This window comes from Astatotilapia calliptera, chromosome 7 (assembly GCF_964374335.1).
Source record: "Astatotilapia calliptera chromosome 7, fAstCal68.1, whole genome shotgun sequence".
Taxonomy (NCBI): domain Eukaryota; kingdom Metazoa; phylum Chordata; class Actinopteri; order Cichliformes; family Cichlidae; genus Astatotilapia; species Astatotilapia calliptera.
Window position 1 is genome coordinate 43,164,191 of NC_137428.1, and position 27,976 is coordinate 43,192,166.

Genomic DNA, 27,976 nt, shown 5'->3' on the forward strand with positions numbered 1-27,976 from the left:
CTCTGTAAACATATTGGCTTTTAGAAGGACTTAGTACATGTCCAATATTATCCACATGAATGCTTGATTGCAAGGTTTTCCTAACAGAACATTATAGTGATTTGTAATGTTCAGTATTTTTCACTTTATTTGTATAATATGTATTATAATATGATTATAATGCTGTGGCTGTTTGGTGCATATATAAAGCAGAACTGTACTGTTGATAATAACACTGGATATTTAAATATTACATTTTTTTTTTACTGAAGTCCTTCAGAATAACCGCAAAAAATTTAATCTGAATGTCATGACAGAATGAAAGCTAAGCTGCTTCAGGATGTGAAGAGGAAAGACATTTCAGCACAAAGAAGACCAGAAACTCAGTGCTGACATAACATGCAGATCATTTAAAAAAAAAACAAAAAACAAAAAAAAAAAAACCAGAAAGAAAAGAAAGAAAAATTAAAAAGGACACAAACACATCCGAACACAAAGGGGATGTGTTGTCAAAAACAGCCTGCAATTTCATAATAAATGCCTTTCCAATTTTAAGATCAGTAATACAAGCGAGACAGAACTAAAATACTACAAGTCTCACAAAAACTACAATGGCAGTGATACAGTAGTTCCTGTGGCTCACAATCCATAACAATTTAAAGGTTATTTCCCATAAAATAACAAATTTGACTAACTTTAAAAATAATTTCGGTGATCAACATATCAGCAAAAATCTATAAAATTGTAGCAACTTTACATGATGCATTGAGAACTTCTACGCTGCTCCTCTCTTTTCACCACTCCACCTACATGCCACTATTGTACGTTATTAAATTCCTTATAATAATAATAATAATAATAATGGATTGCATTTATACAGCGCTTTTCGGGACCCCTCGAAGCGCTTTACAATTCCACTATTCATTCACTCTCACATTCATACACTGGTGAAGGCAAGCTACAGTTGTAGCTGGGGGCAGCTGGGGCAGACTGACAGAGGCGAGGCTGCCATATCACGCCATCGGCCCCTCTGGCCATCACCAGTAGGCGGTAGGTGAAGTGTCTTGCCCAAGGACACAACGACCAAGACTGTCCGAGCTGGGGCTCGAACCGGCAACCTTCCAATTACAAGACGAACACTCAACTCTTGAGCCACGATCGCCCCAACAATACTATACTGCTTACTGTACTTTGTATTTTGTCCAGTTTATTGTTCCTGATATCTCTATGCAATACGTTTTTTTCTATTCTCTTCCCCCTCATCCCGTCACTATCTCTTACTGAGCCTGGTTCTGCTGGAGGTCTTCCTACTGGCAGTCACCATGTAGGATTCACTTTTGATCATTAGTGTTATCTCTCCAAATTTGTAGTCCTCTTTACCTTAATATATTAAGTTCTTTGAAATGGGTGTTGTTGTGGTGGCAGTGAATTGAATTGAGTATTGGTAAAATGCTCAAAAATCCAGTACCAGTACTACAAGACTAATGATAAGACAAAGTAAGGACAGCGCCCAACATCGGCAACAGTAAATGTTTCCCCTGCCCACGGAAAACAAACAGACCTTCAGATGCTTCTGACTTAGAGACTCCTGCTGACATGAACTCTGTTACTTTACTCAGGAGTAATAAAAGGTAAAAGAGGAAGAGAAAATACCTGGAAGTACTCTGTGATGAAGGAACCCATCTCAGTTTTAAGGAGCCACCTACAAAGACACAGAAGACTTGAGCAGTGAGGAAGACTGGCAGCTACCATGTTCCTTTTTATCTCACTCACACAGTCCAAACCAGTTTCTTCTTTAAGTTCATTTAAAGTTAAATTAGTTCTTCACTTATTGTTTCTGCCGACTCTTTCCACTTCTTCTGTCTCTGCATTTTGTTCTGTTCTGATTCAACAAGGCTACTTTGAAAAGAAAAAGTAAAGTGTCACCTGATGCTCTCGTTAAGTGTGTAGAGCTCATTAGTCTGCAGAGCTCCCCCCTTGAACACCTTGATCACAGCTGATTGGACCCTGAGAGAGAAATAAAACAGGTCAAACAAATAAATTCTAGCTTGTAACAGAAATCTTTGTTTTATCATACCGAGTTTCTGAAGAACTAAAAAACAGCAAACTGCATTATGTCTCCAGTAAGCTAGATCTTAGGCATTTTAAAAACTCAGAATGTAATACTTCGATTACTTATTTCCTTAGCTTTTCAGTTGAAGCTGAAGGCATCATAACATTTATACCACCAGGGTCAAATATTTCAGGTAGAATGCCACAAGCTCCAAACAATAAATTACTGTGAGTTCTTCCCTCATTTGCATTGGTCAGGTCTAACCACAAATTTTGAACTGGACTTGGGTTCATTGATTTGTCACAGCAACACCAGGACACTTTGTAGTTATTAAACCTTTCTGCCACAACTTCTGAAGTATAGCTGGGGTCACTGACCCATTTGCAATCACTTTCTAAGGGTTGAACAATTAAGTTTTCACAAAGGCCACATGAAAACCTTAGACTGCTGTGAAGGGCTGCACTTCAGCCCTGAATAGAGATTATCACGATCTGAGATTCTGAGATTCAGATTACTGAATTCAATAATCTGAAAAGATTTTCAGAAAACTTGACCTCTGACCCTGACTTTGAGGTAAGTTTCACAGATATTAAAACTTGTCCAAGATTTTTAGTAGATGCACCTATAGTATCAATTTGAAAATCCTACGTCACCCCACTGGTCAGGCACACATGGTAATACCTGATCAGCCTTTCACCACAGAGCAGTAAAGATCAAAGACTTTCACAAAAATATCAAAAAATATAACGTTTTAACCCTCTACTGCATGACTTTTTTTTGGGGGGGGGGGAGAAATTCCACCCTATTTTGGGGAAGCTTTAGGATCCGTAATAATATATCAATCATAAAATCTGACCCCCCCCCCCCAAACAGATATTGGTTTGTTGCTTCAACGCAACACTGTGCAACAAGTGTAGTCAAACACCAAGTTATTCTATAATAAGTTTTATTAGTACGACAAGAATGAACAAATAAACAAACAACAAATAAACAATTTCACAGAACAATAAAACACCAAAATACATCCAACACTTGATCAGGGATCTCTCAGGGTGTCTTGTGCATTCAGTGTTGAACCTCAGGAAGCAGTTGGGGTCGGGGTGAAGCTGAGGTGCACATTGCTTTTGCGGCACATTGCTTTTGGTGTACCACTGCACCCTGGCACCATGCATCGAAAAGAAAAAAGTATTAGAAAGAAAGAAATGCAACAGGAAGATGTGCATGCACGGGTGCACACGCACACACACACACACACACACACACACACACAATTACTTTATCAGCTGACCTCTGACCTCTTGAGGGATCCACTCCTCTACTTCACTGTCACTCCCTGAAAGCTCACTTTCTACACTTTCTGCACATTCCCTTGGTTTCCTTCCATAAAAGGCTTTAACGTCCATGTCCTGTAATTATCAGTAGATTGTAAAGTAAAAAACATTGTGTGCATTTGTATGATCATAGTCAAACACATCTCTACACACATATGCTAATGTATTATATTGCCTGAAAAAAAACTGGGCTAACTGCACAGTGTTGCCTTGAGGTAACGAATGAAAATTAACAGTTTTACTCTAGAAATAAATTTTAAAAAGTAAAACGAACAATCAAATATACTTCTTAACATATTCATGCACATACAAGTATTTTTATATACACTTATTTCACTTTAAACATGTAAAATAGTGATCTGTATCTTACCTCCTAATGGAGATGTCTCTCATGTAGTGCAGCTTGCAGAGAGCCCCCCCCCTCCCCAAATGAAAGTCACACCACCTTCAACTCATTTTATTGGCCGGGTGGCATTATTTGACAAAAAATATAAATATAAATAAATAAATATAATGCAAAATGTGAGAGTTTTCAAAAAAAGTGACAATGTGTAGAACAAATTTGAACTTTTGAAATTTTCACTTGTAACATTTTTTAAAATTTTATTTATTTTTATACACACACACACACACACACACACACACACACACACTACAATTACAGAAAATAAATTTATACACAAATGTGTCCATATTGAGAGCTGCAAAGTTGTAACTCAAATTTCTTATATTTATCTTTTTTACTACTTACAGTCACAACTCTGTGATTACAACCTCTCCAATCAGTGACTATAATAGCATAAATGAACTGTAATATATGTCATCTTTGGAAAGCAGAGTTCAATTTCTGTGGCCACTACAATACTAATACAATACTCTGTAGACTGACGAGACAAAAGTTAAACTTTTTGGAAGGTGTGTGTCCCATTACATCTGGTGTAAAAGTAACATCATACCAACTGTTGGGTCTGCGCTTCCACAGGCCCCGCTGGTTCAGAAACGTATTCCCGTTAACAAAGCAAGACGAACAGCTCAACCGGTCTTTCACATACTAGCAAGGGAAGGATCTCAGAGCAGCCCTTCTGCCCTTGGTGACAGACCACTTCAAAGAACCAGCTTCCCCTGCAGCCTCTTATTTCTGTGACACACAGTTTCACAAACACTCATTGTAAACCCCCCCCTATGGTGTCAGGCACTAGGCGTGTGTGTGTGTGTGTGTCTGGGGGTGCGTTTGTGTGACCTCCTGCTCACCAAAGGGTAATCTCCCCCACCCTGTATATGGCTTAACCCCTCTAACGTTCTCACCATCTCACCATACACAAGCACAGGTGAGGTCATAAATGGCAAGTAAAACATCCTCACTAAATAAGAAAGCAGAAACAGAAGCTTCACATACGATGTCCCTGTAGTTAAACACTATAGCCTCCCCCACCTTTCAACAGGCTGGGGAGGACGGTCGTTAAGTGATGACGTGACTAACCCTACTTCCGGGTCTAAAGTAGTCTGCGTTTAATATGGCTTTTGTGTTGTTAACATGTTTAATGTTTTGTATTTTCTTCTATTTAATCTCAAAAAGCTCCTAAAACAGTCAGTGATCACTGTTGACCTCCCTCGGCTTTTATTACCGCTAATCATTTATTTAAGCTGAGTTTTTAAAACCTTAGGATGTAACTAAAGCCCAGCCCATGCAGCAGTATATGAATGACTAACCTCGTATTGTGGATGGATTATCTCAGTTGTTCTCCTGGCTGAAGTTTGGTCCTTTTACAGCATCCTGCCATGCGATTACATTTGTTCCTGACCACGAGAACACTCACGTTAACTTTTATCGAGTGGAAAAAAAAGTTATCTTGTTTATATTATGCTAACATAGCTGTGTCGCTAGCGGCCACGTAGCACATCATTATGTACCAGCTAGCCAAACTTCAGTAACCCTACAAACGTCACTGCTGTTTAGTTTTCTGTCTTCATTTATGTTGGAAGTGATAACAGAGCTATACGTTTTAATTTGTTTCCAAAACCCCGCAGTCAGGACATGCTATATTGTATTTAGATAGAAGCTAGCGAGCTAACTCCCTGCTAACTTCTAACTCCGTTAAATGTCATAAATTCCATTTTCATGGATGCCTGGATGTTAAACTCAATTGTTACACCTGGTAGAGCAGAACGCTGATCATTTTATTAAAGATGAAAGACTTTAGACAGTTTTTCAACTCACAGTAATGCCATAGTGATCGTTTGATATATGGACCTGCAGCGGAGTTTAGGCCCAGACACGGCTAGTGACGTCAGACTTAACGACCGGATAGAAACAAAGGAAAGTCCTTAATCATATAGTTTGAACCAAGACTTACAAATTTAAGTACAATAATGGCAACATTTAACAATTTGACTCTAACACCAACAGTAAAATGTGGTGGTAGTGTGATGGTCTGGGGCTGTTTTGCTGCCTCGGGACCTGAAGACTTGCTGTGGTAAATGGAACCATGAATTCTGCCATCTAACAAAACATCCTGAAGAAGTATGTCCAGCCATCTGTTCTTGACCTCAAGCTGAAGCGCACTTGCGTTCTGGACAATGATCCAAATCACACCAGCCAGTCCACACACACTGGCTTAAGAAGAACAAAATGAAAACTTTGAAGTGACCCAACCAGTTATTAGGTTTAGTACTAACCAATGAAAAAGACAAACACTCTATACCAAGAGTGTTACTTAAATTGTAAAAATGTCTTCCCTCTAATGTCAGATGTTACATTTGAGATGGAAGGAGAGGAATATCCCAGTGGGAGTTTCCCCCCAAAGAGGGACAAAGGACCCCTAATGATCCTCTACCTAATCACATGAGCCAAGGTGTGAAAATGGGTGTGGGTCACAGTCAGCCAGGGTTTCGGGTGAGCTCATTGTGAAACCTGGCCCCACCCTATCATGCGATTTCCTGAGGTCAGATGGCCCAGGAGGTGAGTGGGCGTTAAGGCGTCTGGGAAGGGATCTCAAAACTGGATTATAGATGGCAGACAGTTGGTGTCGTAAACCACCACCTCTGTTCAAAGATGGTCGCTCACAGTGGACATAAATGGCTTCTTTCACTCCTCTTTCAAACCATCTGTCCTCTCTGTCCAAAATGTGAACATTGGCATCCTCGAAAGAGTGACCTTTATCCTTTAGATGCAGATGGACTGCTGAGTCTTGTCCTGTGGAGGTGGCTCTTCTATGTTGTGCCATGCGCTTGTGAAGTGGCTGTTTGGTCTCTCCAATGTAGAGGTCTGGGCAATCCTCACTGCACTGTACAGCATACACCACATTGTTAAGTTTGTGTTTAGGAGTTTTGTCTTTCGGGTGAACCAGTTTTTGTCTGAGCGTGTTGCTGGGTCTGAAATGCACCGGGATGTCGTGCTTGGAGAAAACTCTTCTGAGTTTCTCTGATACACCGGCTATATAGGGGATGACAATGTTGTTGCGTCTGTCTTTCTTATCCTCCCTCGCTGGTGTCTGGTCTTCTTTTCTGTGCATCTTTGCTGACTTTACAAACGCCCAATTAGGATAACCGCATGTTTTGAGTGCTTCCTTTACATGTGTGTGTTCCTTTTTCCCTTCAGGCTTAGAGGGAACATTTTCTGCCCAGTGGTGTAGGGCCCTAATTACTCCAAGTTTGTGTTCCAGAGGGTGATGGGACTAAAAGAGGAGGTACTGGTCCGTGTGTGTGGGCTTCCAATAAACGTCAATGTTGAGGTTGCCATTCTCTTCAATGTGCACAGCGCAGTCCAGGAAAGGCAAACAGTCGTCCTTTGTGTCTTACCTGGTGAACTTGATGTTTTTATCCACTGCGTTAATGTGCGCAGTGAAGGATTCCACTTCTTGTGTTTTGATTTTGACCCAGGTGTCGTCTACATATCTGTACCAGTGGCTGGATACTCTCCCTTTAAAAGAGCCAAGAGCCTTTCTTTCCACTTCGTCCATGTAAAGGTTGGCTACAATTCACAATGAGCTCACCCGAAACCCTGGCTGATTGTGATCCACACCAGTTTTCACACCTTGGCTCATGTGATTAGGTAGAGGATCATTAGGGGGTCCTTTGTCCCTCTTTGGGTGGGAAACTCCCACTGTGTTTAAATCTGGGACTCTCCACCATTTGACCCTTAAAACTGAAGAAGCTTCTCGAATGAGAGGTGAAACGTCTTCAAGCAACTTAAAGAAGTCCAGACGCTTTTCTCTCCAAGCTCCTTAGACTACGATGACCTGGATGACTGAGAACCTTCACAGACACATGAGTTTAAGGGTAAATCTGTGTTGCTGAAAATAATTGCATTACTAAGAATGAGACATATATACATACGGATGAAGACAACCTAAAATATAATGCCTCTAGGTAAGGCTGTTTCTCTTTTCCTTGGGTCAGTTGCATTTAAGTGTGTCCTCTCTATGTCCAATGTCCTTGCATGCAGCTAAGCTGGTTCTCAGGATATGACCTTGCTGTTGCCTCTATTTCCTATTAAACATCCTGCTCTGAGCTGTGGAGTGCAGGAAACAGGCCACAGATTCAGAGGTGTGAGCTCCTCCTGTCAGTGATAAAATAATCTAAACACCCTGACAAACTGAGCTGCAGTAGGATAAAGAATTTTCAACTGTAACTTCTCCATCTTATTTTAGCCGCTTCCTTTAGAGGAAGCCACAGTAGCTCATCTTCATCCTTCTCACCCCATCCCCTGTATCCGCTCCTGTAATGCCAACACTGCCATGTCCTCCTTCATTACATTCATAAATCTGCTCTACCTCTTTTTCTCCTGCCTGGCAGTTCCATATTCAACACCCTTTGTCCAGTTCTATGAAATGACATAAAAAATGCATTGTTAGTCTGAAGCATTTAGGTATGCGAATGCCAAGTGAGAGACTGATAAAATCATTCAAAAAAAAAATTACTTCAAGTTATTGCTGTTAAAAGTGGTTATACAGGCCACTGCATCATGTGGTGTACTTCATCTTTCACACACTGCATCTACACCTTGGCTTAGTTTCTTTTAAAAAATAAAAAATAAAATAAAATGCATGATGAGATATGTCAAGTGTTAATCTCAGGTTATTTCAATAATCTGTGCGAATTGTGAAGGACACAATGATTTTTTTGTTCTGATACATAAAACCTCAGAACTGAAAGATTGTGTACTTTTCCACTGTCGCTCTTCTGCATAATTTCGAAACAATCTTATCTCCAGTTCTTTCTCCAAACTGCACAAACTGAGCCATCCCTCTGAAAGAGTCATTTTGATTCCTATTAGAGCTGCACGATTAATCGTTAGAAAATCGCGATCTCGATTCATACTTATGTGTGATCTCATTTCCAAATGACAATGATTTTTAAAAAAAAGAAAGAAAAAAAAAGACGACGACGATTGTATCGCATTTTGATCCGGGACGTAATCTGCATGAAAACAAGCGCTCACTCTTCCTGCTCAACAAATAACAAGGGCGGAGCCTTATACCACGTGATACAGAAGCTGTGCCGTGTGATGCTAAAATTAGCAGGGAAAAAACAACGTTGAGCACGTCAGGGATGACGAGAAAGTGACAGGAGAAAATCCGTCCCGGTCAACCACCCAAACATCAATAACGGGAACCTTATACAGCGCTTCCCTTTACACGTCGAACTCCCGCAGGTACAAAGAAATTACGGAGGCTATCACTTATCACCTGACCAAAGATATGGCTCCCATCAACACTGTGCAAAACAAGGGATTTAGGAAAATGATCAACACCCTAGACAAACGCTACACAGTGCCGTCCCGCAACTATTTTTCTATTGTTGCACTACCTGCTCTATACACGCAGCGTCCAGCAACGGAGACGGAATTTCAAGCAGTACAACATTTTGCGGCAACAACAAAACGTGAGACATTTGTTGTTTTTATGTTTATTTATTGTTTTTATGTTCAGTCTCAACTGTTACGAAGTTGATGTGCAGTTAATAAGTGCAATAAATATTTATACTGGAAAAGAAAATCGTGAGAGAATCGTGATCTCAATTCTAAGCCAAAAAAATCGTGATTCTCATTTTATGCAAAATCGTGCAGCCCTAATTCCTATCCATCCCGGTCGCTTTTGGCACTGCCACCAAATCAGCAGAATCAGAACAGCCTTTATTTGGATAAGTTTGTACACACAAACGAGGAATTTGACTCACCCTTGTTGGCATCCTGTTGTCACAAATCGCCCCTGATATTTTTCTCCACCCATTCCACCCTGCCTGTACTCTCTTCATTTCTCTTGTACACCAGTCATTGCTTTGGATTGTTTACCGCTTCCTCCTTCTCTACATCTGTTTCTTGCAAATTAACCTTTCTTCCCTCTCACTCTTCTTTACTCTTGATCAGAGTATGCCTCCACCTCTCCAGGCTCCCTTCCTAGTCAATGAAAACTCCTGCTGGTCCACATCTGTTTGTTAACCCCATTCCTGATGCAGTCTCATTTGTTACACCAGCGACACATCACACCACTGTCTTGCTGTTCTAAGTGCATATCCTGCAGCACCCTCATGCACTTCTTGGTAATTCCTGACTCCTTCAAATCTTCTTCAGCAAATCGTGTGATAAGGTTAGGATATATAAAAGCAGAATAGGGCAGAACCTTCAGCTTCAAGTCTCTTCTTCTGTGGAACCAGCCACCACTTGGGACACAGGAGACAGACGTGCTCTCTATTTTTAAGATTAGGCTTAAAGCTTTTGACAAAGCATATAGTTAAGCATATTAGATAGAGCCCCGCCTTAGTTGCTGAAATAGGTCTAGGCTGTTGGGGACTTCCCATGATGCAGTGAGTGTTTCTTCTTCACTCAACAACCCCCTCCCCCTTTATTGTGTGTTTATACACCTCTCTGCATTTAATTATTAGTTATTACTAATCTCTCTCTCGCTTCCACAGTGTGCCTTTGTCCTGTCTTCCTTCTCTCCAGTCAACTGGCCGCCCCTCCCTGGTTTTGCTGTAGGTTTCTTCCTGTTAAAAGGGAGTTTTTTCTTTCCACTGTTGCAAAAGTTCTTGCTCATAAGGGGTCATTTTCTCAGTATTTCTCTGTATTATTGTATTATTCGACCTTACAATATAAAATGCCTTGAGACAACTCTTGTCGTGATTTGGCGCTAGTAAAATTTAACTGATCTGAATTCAGATGTCAATGAGAGTTCAGAGGTAAATCCAAGGTGACCGTCTTGAGCTCTTTACTAGTTCTTTGAGGCAATTATGAGCAGTTTCAGTCTTGTGATGTCACACATGATCCTGCTAGAAAACAACTGCTGCCAGTGAGTGCAGTTGCCATCATAGCAAGAAACAGATGGTAATGATGTGAGTCACATGCTATGGCATTTAGCAGTCACCAAACCTAAATACAACTGAATGCCTAGAAGAAATTTACAAGTCCGTCCTAGACTGGCAGTCCTACCTCTGACTTGATTTCAACTAGTACAGCGTGCAGCTCCTTCATGCTCCTAGTTGGGACAAACCAGCCAAGCATTCTCCACCACCCTCAACATTTCCAACCCTCTAGTACAGTTCCACAGGGATGAAGAGTCAATGCAAAGGAGCAATTTAAGCTATGTTGGGACCATGTCTAGGCCCTCCACATTCCTCATATACTTTTCAAAAAGTTGATTCTGTTCATCTGGACGTAGCGTTTTCAGTGGGAGAAACATTTCATCATTCATCCAAGTGACTTCTTCAGTCTCAGCCTATGCAGGTTTCCCCAACCTTATATAGAGTACATTTGCAGATGAGCAGAATAAACCTTTTTGGATTTCCTTACCTGGATAATAGAGCACGCATCAAGATACTTTAGGGGGTTTTCTTTTTTCTTTTAACCTTTAATACCCTATGGGCTTTCTGGGGTTCCTGCTTGAAAACATCATGCCCAAAATGAATTGAATATTTCTCTAAAATTATAAACTCCATTTTCAAAAAAAACAAAACAAAAAAAAACTATCTTGGTATTAAAGCTAACACATGTGAGAAATAATCATGTAAGCATCACATCAGATGCAATTGTGTCAAAATAACTGAGGATGGAACACTGAAAAAAATATGAAAAATTCTTTTTCTGGACTAATGTTGTTGTTTTTTTTAGCTTTTATAGCATATAAACCCTTTGAAAATATGCTGGAGTAGACCAAAAACTGAATGAATCAACATATAAACATTACCTGTGGACAGAACAATGCTGCTGAAGTGACACAGAGCAAAGTTACACAGGTTTAATTAGAGGCTAAGCTAAGCATAGGAACAATTTGGCACCATCTGTGAAAGTTGAAAATTTTGTTGAACAGTATAACTTAGGTCATTTTTGTAAAACAAAAAGCGGACACCCCACTGTACACAATGGTAGACTGGTGCATAATGCATCTGTGGATAAACAAACGAATAAGGTAGAAAAGAGTGATTTATGAAACTACTCTTGAAGCTGGGAGAGGGAGCTATGCAGGAAATGTGTTTTTATCTGAGTTTTTTTTTTTTTTGGAAGCCAGACAGAAAAGGTAAGATTAAAAAAATATTAGCATAAATTCTAACGTGAAGCACAATTTTGGTCTTCTTTTGCTGCTTTTTCAGTGAATTTTGGTTAGAGTGTGATAAAACTTGTGGTTTTGAAATATCCGTGAAGACAGCAGAGACATTGTTTGTCTGTGTAGATCCGTGTAAATATCACTGGGTGAATGTGGGAATCCGCACTTTGTGTTGACATCTTTTCGCAGAATCTGTCTACCTGTTGTTGATTGTTTGTTGTTTTAGCTGTGTTTGGTGGTCATAAAAATGGTTTTGTGAGAGTCTGCCATTTCTCTGGATACCAGGTGCTGCTATGTTAAGTCTATAGTTAAATCACAGACCTGGCGGCACAGCCCATGAACCCCCAGGGACAAAGGGGCTCAACAGATTATTTAATCAGCTATCTGTTAATCAAAAGTAAGTAAGTAAGTCAGTTCTTCCTGCTCTGGCTGCAAAAACAGGAATCAAGCATTTGCAACAACCGGCAATGACTCTTTCATGTCGCTGTGGAAGAACTGTGCCCACTTTTCTTTGCAGAATTGTTTTCATTCAACCACAAACATGAGTAACAAAGGTTTCAGGAAAATGGTCAGTCTGGAAATAAAAAAGACTTGTTATCATGATAATAACTCTAGACATAACCACGCAGCCCTCATTAGGCCATTACCAATATAAATTAAATCACTAAAATTAGAAGCTAATCAGATATGAAACCAAATAGAAAATTTCTAACCTCTGAAACTTTCAATATAACCTCTTCTTCTCTTATTGTATTTTTCTGTTTTTTTAAAACCAATGTTTATACACATGACAAAACATAACCCAGTGCTAAAGGTAGAACAAAAGTAAGATAATATCTGTACATTTTGTTTTGGGATTATGGAGTCGTGCAGTCTAGAACTGATAACGTCTGATATTTATACCAATGAACTGAGCCAATGTAGTGCTCCATTCAGGCAAATTCTTGTTATATTCTTGTTATATATGTGGAAACTTCTAACTGCTGCCTATTTAAAATTTTGAAGTGTAACAGGTCAGTGCAGGCCCTTTGACATAAATTACCGACTTTGAATAAAAGGGGAAGATGAAACTTGCTGATGGAAAAGTGACTTCATAAAAATACTAAATTACAACAGAACAAAAACACTTCAAATTTTAGCTTACAGTCACTTTCGGCTTACTTTGGTTTTAAATGTAAATTAAATATGGATCACAAAGATCAAGCTAAAGTACTGTGGGATTTCTTGTTTGAAGTCAGCTCACCTGTTCCACACAGTGATGTTGGAGATCTGTAGAGCAGGTGTGCTTGCATGAAAACGGGTAAGGTCTGACAGAACTGGAGAGCTCATAAATCGAGGTCTGGGACGCCGAAAAGATCCCATTATGGAAGCTGGCTGCTGTAGAGAGAGGGAAGCGCAGCTGAATAATCAGCATACTAAAACACAGTTTCATCATTTTACAAATATACAAAACTGATCTCCTTGGAGACAGGCGTGAATCTGAGATTAAAACATTCAAAGGTGATGAGCGCATTTAGCTGTGGTTGAGTTGCACAGTAATACTTGTATATAGAACTGGAAGATTGCATTGTGACTTTGCTAGCATGCAAAGGAGGAAGAAGGTGAAAGGTGCTGCAGCTAAACACCACATCTCTTTGAGGTTCTGAAAGTGGGGAACTTGCATGATGGATGCTCAAATAAGATTAGGCTAACCAGGATATTTTGATAATGTATTATTATGTTGATCTTGATTCTTTCAAGTTACATACTGGGAATACTCCCCTGTTCTAGGCTGCTTTAACTTCTGTTGATAGCTGATGCAGCAAAGCGGCTTTAGCTACATCGGCTTTATTTAGAACCAGAGAGACAGACTTCTATCAACCCACAGCTTCCTGTGCAAAGATACAAGATCAGCCTGTCTCTATAAAATGCAGATCTCCAGGTACTCTGCTTTCCAGAAACTACACAGACTTTCTTTCATTGGATGTAGCCCTTTTTTGTTGGTGACATGTCTCTCTTTCTGTGCAATTTTCCACACATTGTACAAATCAGTTTCTTGTGCTATGACTCATAGTGCTTCTTTTTTGGCCTTAAATATGACCCCAAAATGAGCCTCTTGTGATTCACAATTAAAAATTAATTAACAATTAATTAACATGATGACCAAGAACCAGTCTGCAACTATTGACCTACACTGCAGGTACATGAGTAAGGAACCAATGCAACAGGAAACACCTGGGCATTTAACCTGTCAGTTCTTTGAAACTGGGCGCAATAAACACAATAATTTATCAGAACAGTAAAAGGCATGACAACAATTCATCTAGTTATATGAATAATTCAATTATTAAATAAAATCCTACACAAATATTTTGGTTTGATGATTCATTTAACGCGCAGCTCTAACACGCTGATGTGCTAAACGATGGCAACACAAGCAATTCACCCAGATTTGCAAGTAAGAACAGACCTGCAACAGAACTGTAAAACTGTATTGAGGAGCAACATGTAAATAAAAAGTCTGACAACAGAGAAAAGAAGCATCATCTGTCAAAAATGGTGGAGACAATGTTGACACTGGGATGTATGGCTGCCAAGAGAATTACTGACCTAAAGCGTAGTGCAAAAGCAACACAAGAGTTTCTCAGAACAGTGACTTCAGTTACTCTTAAAAAAAAAAAAAAAAGTACCTGGTACTACCACCTAATGGAAATCCTTAAATAGCTGCAGCTATTTAATATTTTAGTAATCGACAGTTTCATCAGTGCTGCTCTTGTGTTATCATTCTTTTAGTTCAAAGTGGAAAATGCACTTGCATTAAAATGGTGACAACTGAGCACTACGGAGTTGTGCATTAAAACGAAACATCGAAACAAAAACAAAAAAAATTCCAGTGAAAATTAGTTCTGTCAGCGTTAATCTCGTTAAAATGACATTAACGCCATAACATTAACGCGACAAATCTCCGTTAGTGAGTTACCACGGATCGCCCGTGCGTGGGGCTGCACGGCGTCAACGTGCTAACAAGCTAACCGCGTTTAGGTATGCCGCGTTAATGCTGTTATGGCATTAACGTCATTTTAACGAGATTAACGCTGACAGAACTAGTAAAACTGTATTATAATTTCCAGTGTGAAATTATAATAAATCATGATAAATCATTGCTGTAGCTACTGTGTGGGATGGAGCACTATTGCAAATCCTTCATCCTGACAGCAGTCAGACTGCACAACCCCCCACACAGGGAATATCAAAACACCGTACGCGCACACACACACACACACACACACACACACACACACACACGTTTATCTTTTGGTAACCTTTTTGGTTTTTGTTTGTTTTTTAAAGTTGATTTAAATTTCCTATTTATTTTTCTAATATATGCCCATTTCACTTTTTTCTTCCTGAACCTTACTGTACTACTAACAAGTGACTTTCCCCAGTGAGGGACAGATAAAGTCAATGTCTAAAACTCCCTTTTCAGTTACTGAAGGCAGAGAGACTCACAAATAAGGAGCAACTGAGCATGGTAGCAGTGAAGGCCTCATTTCAAAGGTCTCAAGGAAAGAAATGCCACATTTGGTGATCGGGCAATTACTTTTAAAATCTTGTTTTGTCCTCTGAAAATCGAGGACTACACTTCAACTTTACTTACATAGTGCCAAATCACAAAAACAGTCTACATCTCCTCTGCAGTTGATGCAATACTTTTGGTTTAACTCTTTGAAATGACGCTGAAACTCTGCACTTCAGTCTTCACTGTTTGATCTAAAATCTGCTGTGGTGGTGGTACAGAGGCAACATCACAAAAACTCTATGACTGTCCCAATACTTAATAATACTAAAATTAACAGTCCATCACTTCTTTTCTTTTAACATCAAATTTGAAAAAACAGACAAACAAACAAACAAACATATTATCAGAAAGAAAAAGTGTAAACATTTCCCACGTGTCTGAAACATAACTGTTTTCTTTGAAATGAGGTCAGTTAATAATTATTCTGCTTTTAATTTTGTAAATATGGCTGTCACGTGTAATCACACTTACACACCCAGGAAATGCAAAATATAGCTTTCCCCAAATGCGAGCTAGTTTCATAGTTGTGTTCAGTGAAAGAGTAATCAAAAGAGTGCAGCCAGGGTTATGGTTATAAATACACAGGCACTGAGAGGTTTGTCGTACTTTGGATGCAAAGAAAGCAAAGGACTTATCTCTAACCTTTGGTCAATGAAAATTAAAATTGCCCAGAAAAGTTTGGGTTTTGGTATCGGTCTGGTGTCTGTGTATTAATCTCTATCACCATGTGAGAAATGATTTAGAACTGGTTGTGTCACCACTGGCAGCAAGAACTGAAATGAATCATGTGTGATAACTGGCAATGAGTCTTTCACATTATTCATTATTGGCCTACTCTTCCTTTGAGTTTTAATTCAGAAATATTGGACAGTTTTTTTACAACTTGCCTCAGTAACCCATTCACACAACTATGCTTTCTTTTTTCTAAGTGCTTTCTAACTAACGTTCACACACATTCATACTCTGATGGATGCATCAGAGCACAACTTAGGGTTCAGTATCTTGCCCAAGGATAATTTGGTGTAGCCGGGGATTAAAACAACCTTCTGATTAGATGACCTGCTCTACCTCCTGAGCTGTATCCCAAATACTCAACGTTTGACATGTTTGACCAAAAGAAGAACCAAATGGATAACAGCTTATCATCCAGATACATGTGGGAGAGTGAGACGACATTCCAAATGTTTCAAAAAGGTGTGTGCCAGGGACCGCAGGTTGTGTGTGAGAGTGAGACCATCTGTGCACCGTTCACCACATGTGGTGTTAAAAGGATTTGTTGGCATTAACACACACACACACACACACACACACACACACACACACACACACACACACGCAGAAGAATTAAAAAGCTGTTCAGTACAACTTGAGCTGTGCTGAATGTCTCTAAACATGTGTTACCCACAGTCAAAATCAACAAGCGTCTATATTTGACAACATGATTCACTCAGGAAGAAATCTGCTGGGTGTCACTGTGTGCATAACTATCACCATGACAATCCATCTGGTACACACCAAAAATCAATCAAACCACCTCTACTTCACCAAACCTTCCATCAGATGCTTCCCCACCGTTACATCTTATCAGTCTGTGATGTTGAGTGTAACTTCCTCATCCAACTTCAATGAACAAAACATGCCATAGGCTTGGATGGTATCAAGATATTTTTACACAAACCACCACATGTCAACAGAAGTCAGCTTTGACTAATGGAACAGGCAACATAGTGAAGAAAAGTGGAAACTCCAAACATTAGTGACAATGCTACTGAAAAAAGAAATATGCCTCCGTCCATGTATTTTGGGTTTAGTGTTCTTTAAAGTAAACCAGCTGACACTGCAAACTCAATTAGGTTGAAGTAAAGATCATTAATAGTTCATTTAAAATAGGCTTTTACAATGACACCAAATCACAAGCTTGTGATTTATGTAAATAAATATCAGAGTCATGGTTCAGAGATATATTTGTACAACCAACAGTTAACAACAAATACATTTCACCAGAAGAGCTACTGAAGATGCAGTTTAGCTGAATTGGAAGCAATTTTAGGACACAGTTTTGCCAGGTGCACGTGGCTTTTGATACATCTGGGTAGACTAACTTGCTGTTTCCAGTCTCAATGCAAAGATAACCAAGTGTTCATTACAAAAACAAACAAAGACATACCAAAATCCTGAAAATATAATGGTACTTCTGCTGACCTACAGTGAAAGAATAGCAGTCAGTTTTCTTGTGCTTGTGTATTTGTGTGCAAGTGTTGATTTGTGCTAGCATGACGACTAATCCTATCACAGAAGCCCTGTCATGAGAAAGTACTCAGACTAATGCAATTACAAATCCTGAGAGTCAGAGAGAAAGAAATAGATAGGCATGCTTGAGCCCACAAGACAACATATATTAGTTAATTATCCAGCCAGAAGCTTGTTGATGGCTACTGAAAGCATCTTACTGAAGTGCAATGTTCTAAGGGACAAAAATAAACCAAACATTAGTAAGAAATTCCAAAATACATTCACATTTGTGCACAAAATTGTCGATTTTTAAAGTCATTAAAGATGTCAACCTTTAGGGAAGACTGTGCTGTATCATATTGTCATAATATTTGCAATATACAGCTATACATTTTTACATGATATAAAAAAATGTTAGCAATAACTAAAGCAAGATGACAAGCTAAAGTATTAAACTTCAAGGGAAAACAGTACCTAGGCTTTTTTGTGTGTAACTTGCACAGTGTCACTAAATATAAGGTGTATCACTACCTTTCCAGTCAAATGCTGCTGCCAACACCTTCTTTCAGTAAATTCACACTTCACATTAGGAAATGGGCTATTATTGACAGTAGCTTATGAAAACAAAAGGATGGAAAATGCTCCTAATTTACTTACACTTGTCTGCAAGCTGCCTGCATTAATAAACTTTCTTTCCTATTTTCTGTTACCACAAACCATGTTAAAGTTTAAACTAATATCACCCAACCCTACTCTTTGGGCTATGAAGCCAAAACCCAGGGATCCTTTAATAAATCACACTACACCAACCTCTGTCCAAGTCTAATTTAGCTAGATGACCTATATTTTTGAGACACGAAGTTCATCTGTGTAGAGCTAGAAATCTATCATTGTGCAGGTTTTTTTTAGTCATTAGCCTACAGAGTTACACTGGGGAATTGAGTATGTTCCACTGAAATAACTTTTTTCTAAATAAAATTCAATAACTTCCTAGTCAATTTCTTACAGTCTGCCCCTCACACGATCATCACCTGTCTTGGCCTAATGTGAATCATCTCAACAGGTATTAGGTGTTCCCACATTTTCTTTAACCATTAGTCTTTCCAGATCGTCTACATGCTGAACATGGAAGCAGATTTTAAAAAAGGTTGAAAGTCATACCGATTATCCACATACAGTTCTGGTCAGAATTTTATGTACACTTTATGTACACATCTTCAGAAGTTTTCTGATGACTCTGCGGTGGTTGGATGCATCAGCAGGGATGATGAGACAGAGTACCGGGCTGTGGTCGACTCCTTTGTCATGTGGTGTGAGCAGAATCATCTGCAGCTCAACGTGGCAAAGACCAAGGAACTGATCGTGGACTTCAGGAAGACCAGGAAACACTTGACCCCTGTTTCAATCCAGGGGGTCAGTGTTGACATTGTAGAGGACTATAAATACCTTGGAGTACACATTGACAATAAACTGGACTGGGCTAAAAACACCACAGCACTTTACAGGAAGGGCCAGAGTCGTCTCTATTTTTTGAGGCGACTGAGGTCCTTCAACATCTGCCAGAAAATGCTGAGGATTTTCTATGAGTCTGTTGTGGCCAGTGCGATCCTCTATGCTGTTGCATGCTGGGGGAGCAGGCTGAGGGTCGCAGATGCCAACAGACTTAATAAACTAATCCGTAAGGCCAGCAATGTTGTGGGGATGGAGCTGGACTCCCTCAAGGTGGTGTCGGAGAGGCGGATGCTGTCCAAGATAAAGACAATGTTGGATAACACCTCCCACCCACTCCATGACATGCTGGTCAGTCACAGGAGCTCGTTCAGTGAGAGACTGAGATTACCGAAAAGCACCACTGAACGACACAGGAAATCATTCCTGCCTGTGGCCATCTCCCTGTACAACGCATCCACTTAACACACTGTTTGCTGCTACAACTACACGTTTCTTTTCCAACTATTTATCTATGAGTGACTTATGTATGTATGTATGTATATATATGTATATATTGTACTATTCTTAGTTAGTGTATTGTCTGTCTTGTCTTAATGTTGGTTTAAAATGGAGCACTGTAACAAAAAATAATTTTCCCCAGGGATCAATAAAGTATTCTGATTCTGATTCTGATACACTCATCATGGGCATGAATGCCATGGTAATTTTGAGTTGGCTCCCTTGGACTTTGCCATTGTTCTAAGAATTGGTCAGTCCAATGAGTGCTATCCAAGAGAAATCACCAGTTGTACTGGACATGATCACTAACCAGAATTTAATAGGGCTCTGCCTCGTCAACTTAAAAGCCATCTTAGAATCTTCAGCACCACTTGTTAAAAGATTTAAGTAAGTGTATGTAAATATATCTATATTTTTCAGAAAACTTTATTAATCCCGAAGGAAATTATGTAAATTATTGAGCCTGTATCCATACTTTTGACACTGTGTTGACTAGGGCTGGGCGATATGGCCTAAAATTCATATCGCGATATAATTTGAAGCATGTGCGGTAACGATATATATCACGATATATTCTTTTCTTCTGTATAACGTATTTTCCACACTATAAGGCACACTTAAAATCCTTTAATTTTCTCAAAAATCGAGAGTGTGCCTTATGTATGAATTCTGGTTGTGCTTACTGACCTCGAACCGATTTTGGCGTGCAGAAATCTGTTAAAAAATGTTTTAGTACAACTTTGGTAAGTGCACTGCTTGATGGATTGTCAGAGCATTGCGGCTGCCGTAGTGAGGAGCTTTGCGGAGTAATCTGGGTCGAAAACTCCGTCCGCTTCAGGTCCCAAAGTCAAACGAATACTGAGAGTTAAAAACGGTCTAAATTCTTTCATCTTTAATAAAATCATCAGCATTGCTGCTTTACCAGCTGTAACAATTAAGTTTAACATCCATGCATCCATGAAAACAGAATTTATTAAATTTAACGGAGTTAGAAGTTAACAGGAAGTTAGCTCGCTAGCTTCCACCTAAACATGTTGTGCTACGTGATTGCTAGCGACACAGCTATGTTAGCATAACATTAGCACAGTGAAGCTGGAAGATGAACGCCAACTTTTTTCCACTCATTAAAAGTTAACGTGAGGGATTCTGGTGGTCAGGGACAAATGCAATCGCATAGCATGATGCTATACATGGGCCAAACTTCAGTCAGGAGAACAACTGAGATTATTCATCCACAATACGAGGTTAGTTATTAATATACTGCAACAACATGGGATTAGAACAGCTGCGAGAGAATTCAACATTAATGAATCAATGTTACGGAAGTGGAGGAAGCAGAGTTTTTGGCTTTCCCCTTATTTCAAAAGTGCTTCATCTCTTTGCTATGACTGTCGCCTGGAATAACTTGCAGATGATAATGGTTTTAGCCGCTGTGATGCTTTCGACCAAAACATGCGCAGCTTGATGACATCATCGACATGCGCTATCGCGATAGAGCGAGATAGTCAAAATCTCTATCATTGGCCAAATTTATATCGTTTCTATCGTATATCGTTTATATCGCCCACCCCTAGTGTTGACTTCTAAAAACTTATAAAATTTAAAAGAAATTTAAAATTGTGCACCCAAATTTTGTTTTTTAAAGTAATTAAGGATGTATAATGTACAAACATTTCACTCTAGAAAAAGTACGGTTGAAGGAAACCATTAACCTGACACTCATACCCAGGATGAATGCATTTAAACTTCTGACCACAACTGTACCACCAATGTCAACACTGTAGAGGGAGCAGCAGTTTCTCCCAGCAGAACTATGCACTCTGTTATGCAACAAAAATTACTCTGAGGGTGACTCCAGGAATGTGACAAATAGCCAAAGTGTAAACCTAGATTTTAAATTCCCCGGATACCAGTCCATCCACGGGATAGAGCCCTCTGCATTGAGGAAGTCCCAGGGTTAACATATGGATGATCTAACAGTTTAGGGTTTACTACTTTGTGGTATAAGGATGCCACCAGAACCAATACTTACAGAACCTTTGATACCTAAATTCTGAAAATGCAATGGTACGTTTTTGGTTTTTTTGCACTAAAGGCAGCATAAGTACTGAGTAGGTACTTAAGATACTAATTTATACTAACAATTAGTGATAATTGTTAATTATTAATTAAATAGATTAGATTATTATGCTTTTGCAACAGTAATGACATCGTCGGTACCAACTTCGCCTCCTCCATCTGACACATAACAAAGGGACTGCTGCAGATTTTCAGGCAGCCCCTCCCATCACCAGCAGCTGAAGACGTGAACACTAACTCACCAAACCTACACTAACACTAAACCACCACCTTGGAGAGTGTAAAAGGAATTTTGAGGTCAGTAAAGTTCTTGTTTCAACAACAATTAATAATTAAACAGTTATCATAAATGTTAATCTGGCTGGCACCCACATTAATGTTACCCATTTTACTATTATTAGCCATCAGTTAAGTTATCATTAACTTAGCAGCTGTGGCTAATAATAATTTAATTCATTCCAACTTTATTTTATTTACATAGTGCCACATCACACACTACAATAATATGGAGAAACCCCAACAATCAAACGCCCCCCCCCCCCCTGAGAGCAAGAACTTAGTGACAGTGTCACCTGCTGTGACCGACAAACAAGGGGTGAGTGTAGGAAGAGAGAAGACACACAGTGGAAGAGAGCCAGATATTAATAGCAACTAATGATTAAGTGAGTGATGTATAAACACAAAGGTGAATGAAAAAATGTGACTGAAGGAGGAACAGCCCCCAGCAGCCTAGGCCTATTGCAGTGTAACTAAGGCCGGGTTCAGGGTCACCTGATCCATCCCCAGCTATATGCTTTATCAACAAGGAAAGTTTAAGCCTAATGTTAAAATAGAGGTAACCTGTCACTGAATCAAAGCTACGAGCTGGTTCCACCGAAGAGGGGCCTGAAAGCTGAAGGCATTACCTTCTATACGGCTTTAAAATATCTTAGGAACAACAAGTAAGCCTGCAGTCTGAGAGCAAAGTGCTCTACTGGGGAGATATGGTACTATGTCTCTGAGATAAGATTGGTCCTGGTTATTCAGACCTTGTATGTAAGGAGTAGGATTTTCAATGAAGAGCCAATGAAGAGACGCCAATATATAACGTTAATGTTGGAGCTAGACAGAAAAATATTACCACTCCTTCCTATCTGTAACATAAATACAGTTTTAACTTAGCAGAGTAACACTTATTTGTGTCAAAAATCTGTTACAGGAAGCTGCACAACATCTGCCAGTAAATAGAAATAAGCAGTGGCAGTCTACCACCTCTAATCAGCAATGAAAATATCACACCAAGTTATCAGAAGCACAGAAAATATACCACAGAAAATAAAGCTTTGTGTAGCATATTAAAGGGCAACCAAGTTTGTTTTGTGATGTGCCTTCCTCCCCCCCAAATTTGGGACAACTATCTGATTACCATATTTCCCAGACTACAAAGCGCACCTGAATATTAGCCGCACAAGCTAAAATCAGGGGAAAATCCTGTTTTGTACATACATTAGCCGCACCTGACTAAAAGCCGCAGGTGTTTCAATGTTGACTTATCTTATGTAAGAGAATATGCACAAAGGGAATTGTCAGGAAAGAGATGGCTGTTTGAAGACACACCCCTTTTATTAATATTTTGAAAAACAAGTTATGGGTACATATCACATGCCCTTCCGCCAGGCAATGTAGTGCCGTACAACAGCGGAACAAACAAAACAAATCGTCTTACGATATGACAAAAATCATGGACAATCCATAAAAAAGCCGCACCTGACTAAAAGCCGCAGGGTTCAAAGCTTGTGCAAAAAGTAGCGGCTTATAGCCCAACAATTACGGTAACTATGAGATAATTCTCTTGCTCTAATTCTAAAAGTGTTCTATTATATATACAAATAAATACACCGTATGGAACTTGTTCACTTTTAGAGTGGCCAATTGGCTTTGCTCATAATGTGTAAAAGTTATTGAGCCAGTGCTCCAGTTGTAAATAAAACAGGTAAATTAACTTCATCTAAGTAAGCTACATGTTCCACTTTTTACAGACATAACAAGGCAGCCTTTGTAAATACAGTTTGAGGGAATTCCCCCAACTACATGCAGTGAATGTGGAAGTATATTGCACCGATACTGAGAGAAGAACTACGTACCTGCCTGATATCACAGATGTTCTTAGGCAGGTAAAACAATCCAATTGAGAACCTTTGGAGATGGATGGCGAGGGAAGTTTATAAAAATGGACAACAGTTCTGGACAGTAGATGCCCTTCTTGCAGCTGTCTTCACCACTTGGAGAAATGTTCCCACTCACCTCATAGAAACACTTGCATCAAGCACACCGCAACAAATATTTAAAATGATCAACAATAACGGTGGAGCTACTCATTTCTGAGTTCATTTTTGGAACTTTGATTTCTGTTTTGTGGGGGTTTACGGGGTTGTTGTTTTTTTGGAGGTGTGGTCCTAAGCATTTGATCAGCTGTAAAACAGCCTGTTTCAGTTTAAGCGTTGTTTTCAATAAATTGCATGCCACAAAAATGTTTTGTTAAATGAGTTAAATTGAGTTAAATGCAGAGCAGATTTAACTATTTGGTTTCAGGCTTGATGAATTCCAGGGATATAGATTGAAGCTTAATTTATGTTACTATGATTGCTGTACTTTACAATACTTCATTAAATTGAGTTTCTTATTCTTTAAAAGTTAAATGTGAGGTCAATTTTAAAATACAGGTGCTGGTCATATAATTAGAATATCATCAAAAAGTTGACGTATTTCACTAATTCTATTTACAAAGTGAAACTTGTATAATGTATACAATTATTCCACACAGACTGATATATTACAAGTGTTTATTTCTTTTAATTTTGATGATTATAACTGACAACTAATGAAATTCAGTATTTTAGAAAAGTAGAACATTGTGAAAAGGTTCAATATTGAAAACACCTGGTGCCACACTCTAATCAGCTAATTAACTCAAAACACCTGCAAAAGCCTTTAAAGAAAATCTCAGTCCAGTTCTGTAGGCTACACAATCATGGGGAGCACTGCTGACTTGACAGTTGATGACCACTGGGCACAAGGAGGGCAAGACACAAAAGGGTATTGCAAAAGAAGCTGGCTGTTCACATAGCTCGGTGTCCAAGTAAATTAGTAGAGAGGCGAGGGGAAGGAAAAGATGTGGTCGAAGAGAGGAAAGGCACAGAATCCACGTTGCTTGAGGTCCAGTGTAAAGTTTCCACAGTCAGTGATGGTTTGGGGTGTCATCTGCTGGTGTTGCTCCACTGTGTTTTCTGAGGTCCAAGATCAACACAGCCGTATACCAGGAAGTTTTAGAGCACTTCATGCTGCTGACCAGCTTTATGGAGATGCACACAGTGCCAAAGCTACCAGTAGCTGGTTTAAGGACCATGATAGATGGTTGCTCTCATGGTGTCATGAGAACAACCTGGGCTCTCATGACACCTGAGCAGTGCCACAGACTGATCAAATCCATGCCATGCTGCACTGGTGCAGTAATTCAGGCAAAAGGAGCCCGACTAAGTATTGAGTGCTGTACATGTTCATACTTTTCATGTTCATACTTTACAGATGGCCAAGATTTCTAAAAATCCTTTCTTTGTATTGGTCTTAAGTAATATTCTACATTTCTTAGATTATACACCCCTACTAGAGCACTAAGATCATCTTCCCAGTCACTCTTGGTACTCCCGAGATCCCGGCTGAAGACTAGAGGTGACCGCGCGTTTGCCTTGGCTGCACCTAATTTATGGAATAACCTCCCCATCGCTATACGCAAGTCTGATTCCATCCATTCCTTCAAATCGCGATTAAAAACCCACTTATTTAGCCTCGCCTTTTCTACCAGTTAACGCCTGCTTGTCAGTTAGCTTAATGCTTATTCTTAATTACTTTTAATCATTTTTAATTTTGACTGTTTTATCCTTTACACTTAGTTTCCTTATGCAATTCTTTTGCTTTTGTGTTTTAATGCCATTCAACCTGCTAGCATGTTTTGGTACCTTGCCATAGCCCTCATCCTTCCCTGTTACTTCATCCTACTCGCTTGCATGTTAAGCACTTTGGTACACCACTGTTTTTTAAATGTGCTATATAAATAAAGTTTGTTGTTGTTTTCTGAGATACTGAATTTGGGGTTTTCATTAGTTGTCAGTTTTAATCATCCAAAATTAAAAGCAATAAACACTTAAAATATATCAGTCTGTGTGGAATGAATATATACATTATACAAGTTTCACTTTTGATATTCTAATTCTATGACCAGCACCTGTATAGGCAAAGACCTGTTCAATGTTTCACAGTGAGTGCTCTTTTTATATAGTAGGGTAACCAATATCCAAAATTAACCTTTCATTGATCATCTTCTCCTAAAATAGTTACATTATTCAGGTGTGTAAACTATTGTTTGTTGAACTCTATTGAGTCTAATAATAATAATTCTAATAAAATAATCATTAAAAAAATCAGTATATCAAAATAAAACAATTCGTAAAACAAAAACTAATGAAAAAAAATCTTACATATTTACTGTGTTAGCTCTTATTAATAATTTTTAAAATTAGATGAAAATTAACAACCTAATTTTCATCTTGTTGTAGGATGGGTTAAAATGACCCCTCTGGTAGTTTTATGGTGTTTGAAATTCTAACAAACAAACAAACAACTGTAATATTTGATGACAAATTTGTAATTAGATTGAACTGTTCACAGACTTCCATGCTATTGTATACTTTGGGAGACACTGGCTGAGGGCTGTTCATCAGTGCCCTTTGAATAAAAAACAAAACAAAAAAGAAAGAAATCAGCCAAGTGCCAATTAGTGAGCCCCTAATCCTAATGTAATAAACTGAAGTGTAAGAGTGCACAGTACAGAGTCTGCAAAAACCCATGAGGGCATTTGTCAAACTGGAATTTCTCCAAGCAACCAATAGCCAAGTGAGTTCTCCCTGTACCAACGTCCTGTCAGTCAGACAGTAAAAAGTAACAGGATCTACAAAGCTCTGTATGCTACCTACAGACTATCACCACACTGCAAGGCCAAGCATCAGCCTGCCTCTGCTGATCCTTGCCCCATAAATGGTCCTCTTACCTCTGGCCATATTATACACACAATACATTATTTTCTTTTACTTTGAAGTTACGTGGTGTTAAACAATTCTGGTTACAAAGTAACAGGTGACAGTAGTCACTTGCTTGACATCTGCAAACTGTGAGCTATTCATAGGCCTAACTTGGTAAAGTTATCTTGGCATCCTAAAAAAAACTGCAGGTCTCTGTGACAGGTCGATCCCCAGATATTTGAGGAACTCACATAAGTGCAGTTGAAAATTACTCAGTCTATCTAGAGCTGCAACAATAAGATCATTAAATAATGCTCTGAGAAGTCTGATCTGCCCGTGTTCTAAGAATGAAATAACGTATTACTGTTTCCTCCATCCGCTTCATGTCATTGACAAGTACAACTGGTCTCAAGAAAAATCGCCTCACGAACGGTTAAAAACGTATATACCAACACAACAATGACAGTTATAAATACATCTACTGACCCAAAAACAAACACTGGGTTAGTATGCGGTGCAGTTATCGATCTTATGCTTTAAGTTGGCATACAGAATTACTGGTATAAGATCCACGACGCCTCCCCAAAGTCATTACATGTAACTATACGTAAAGAGCTGAACTGTCTGTGACTGCGTACCTATTTACATGAAGTTCTGTGGGTCATTCCACACACGTAACTACCAGCAGGTATCTGCGCTCTCCCCTTTTCAGTGGGCTGTATCTATTTGACCTAAAAAAGGGGTTTTCACTTCTATTTTAAAGGATCTCTTCTTCGTAAGTTACTTTTCTACTGAATTCCAGCTCGAGAGGATATGAAATGCGTCCGGTCACAAAAACACAGTAAAAGAAAAAGAAACACGCCACAGAGTTTGGCCGCTGTTCTGCGTGAACATCTTGACAGGATATAAGCCTCGTGGTATTCGTGCGTGGACTCACCTCTGCAAACTGGCTTCACCTTTTGCTGCTGCTCTGAGTAATAAACACAGCCGCGGTCTTTAGGCGACTCAATAAAATGTGCCGCTTCTTGTTATCAGCAGCTGTGTGTGCGCATCGCTTGGGTTTCCGTTCTAAAAAAAAACAAACACTTCCTCCGCTTAAGAACTCATACTGAGAAACGGAGCTCACACAGGTTCTCTGATAACTGGAAGTGAGAACAACTGCCTCTTCCCGCTGCCTCCATTCAACAGGCTGCAGTACCGGC

At 39.3% G+C, this 27,976-nt stretch overlaps 1 protein-coding gene across 4 annotated transcripts in view; it reads right to left on the reverse strand.

The window, feature by feature from the left end:
• The window catches only part of LOC113026270 (proline-rich protein 5-like), a 40,851-nt gene extending 12,881 nt beyond the window's left edge, over positions 1–27,970 (reverse strand). The window contains exons 1-4 of one of the 4 annotated variants that reach the window (XM_026174843.2): positions 27,712–27,970; positions 13,144–13,274; positions 1,906–1,986; positions 1,633–1,681 (exon numbers count right to left, since the gene is read on the reverse strand). In XM_026174843.2, coding sequence (XP_026030628.1) covers positions 1,633–1,681; positions 1,906–1,986; positions 13,144–13,262 — 249 coding nt within the window. In that variant the 5' untranslated portion in view covers positions 13,263–13,274; positions 27,712–27,970. Of the gene's footprint in view, positions 1–1,632; positions 1,682–1,905; positions 1,987–9,540; positions 9,609–13,143; positions 13,278–27,711 lie in introns of those variants that run through there. The other 3 variants (XM_026174842.2, XM_080303739.1, XM_080303738.1) reach the window with 3 other exon arrangements.
• Positions 27,971–27,976: the final 6 nt, after the last annotated feature.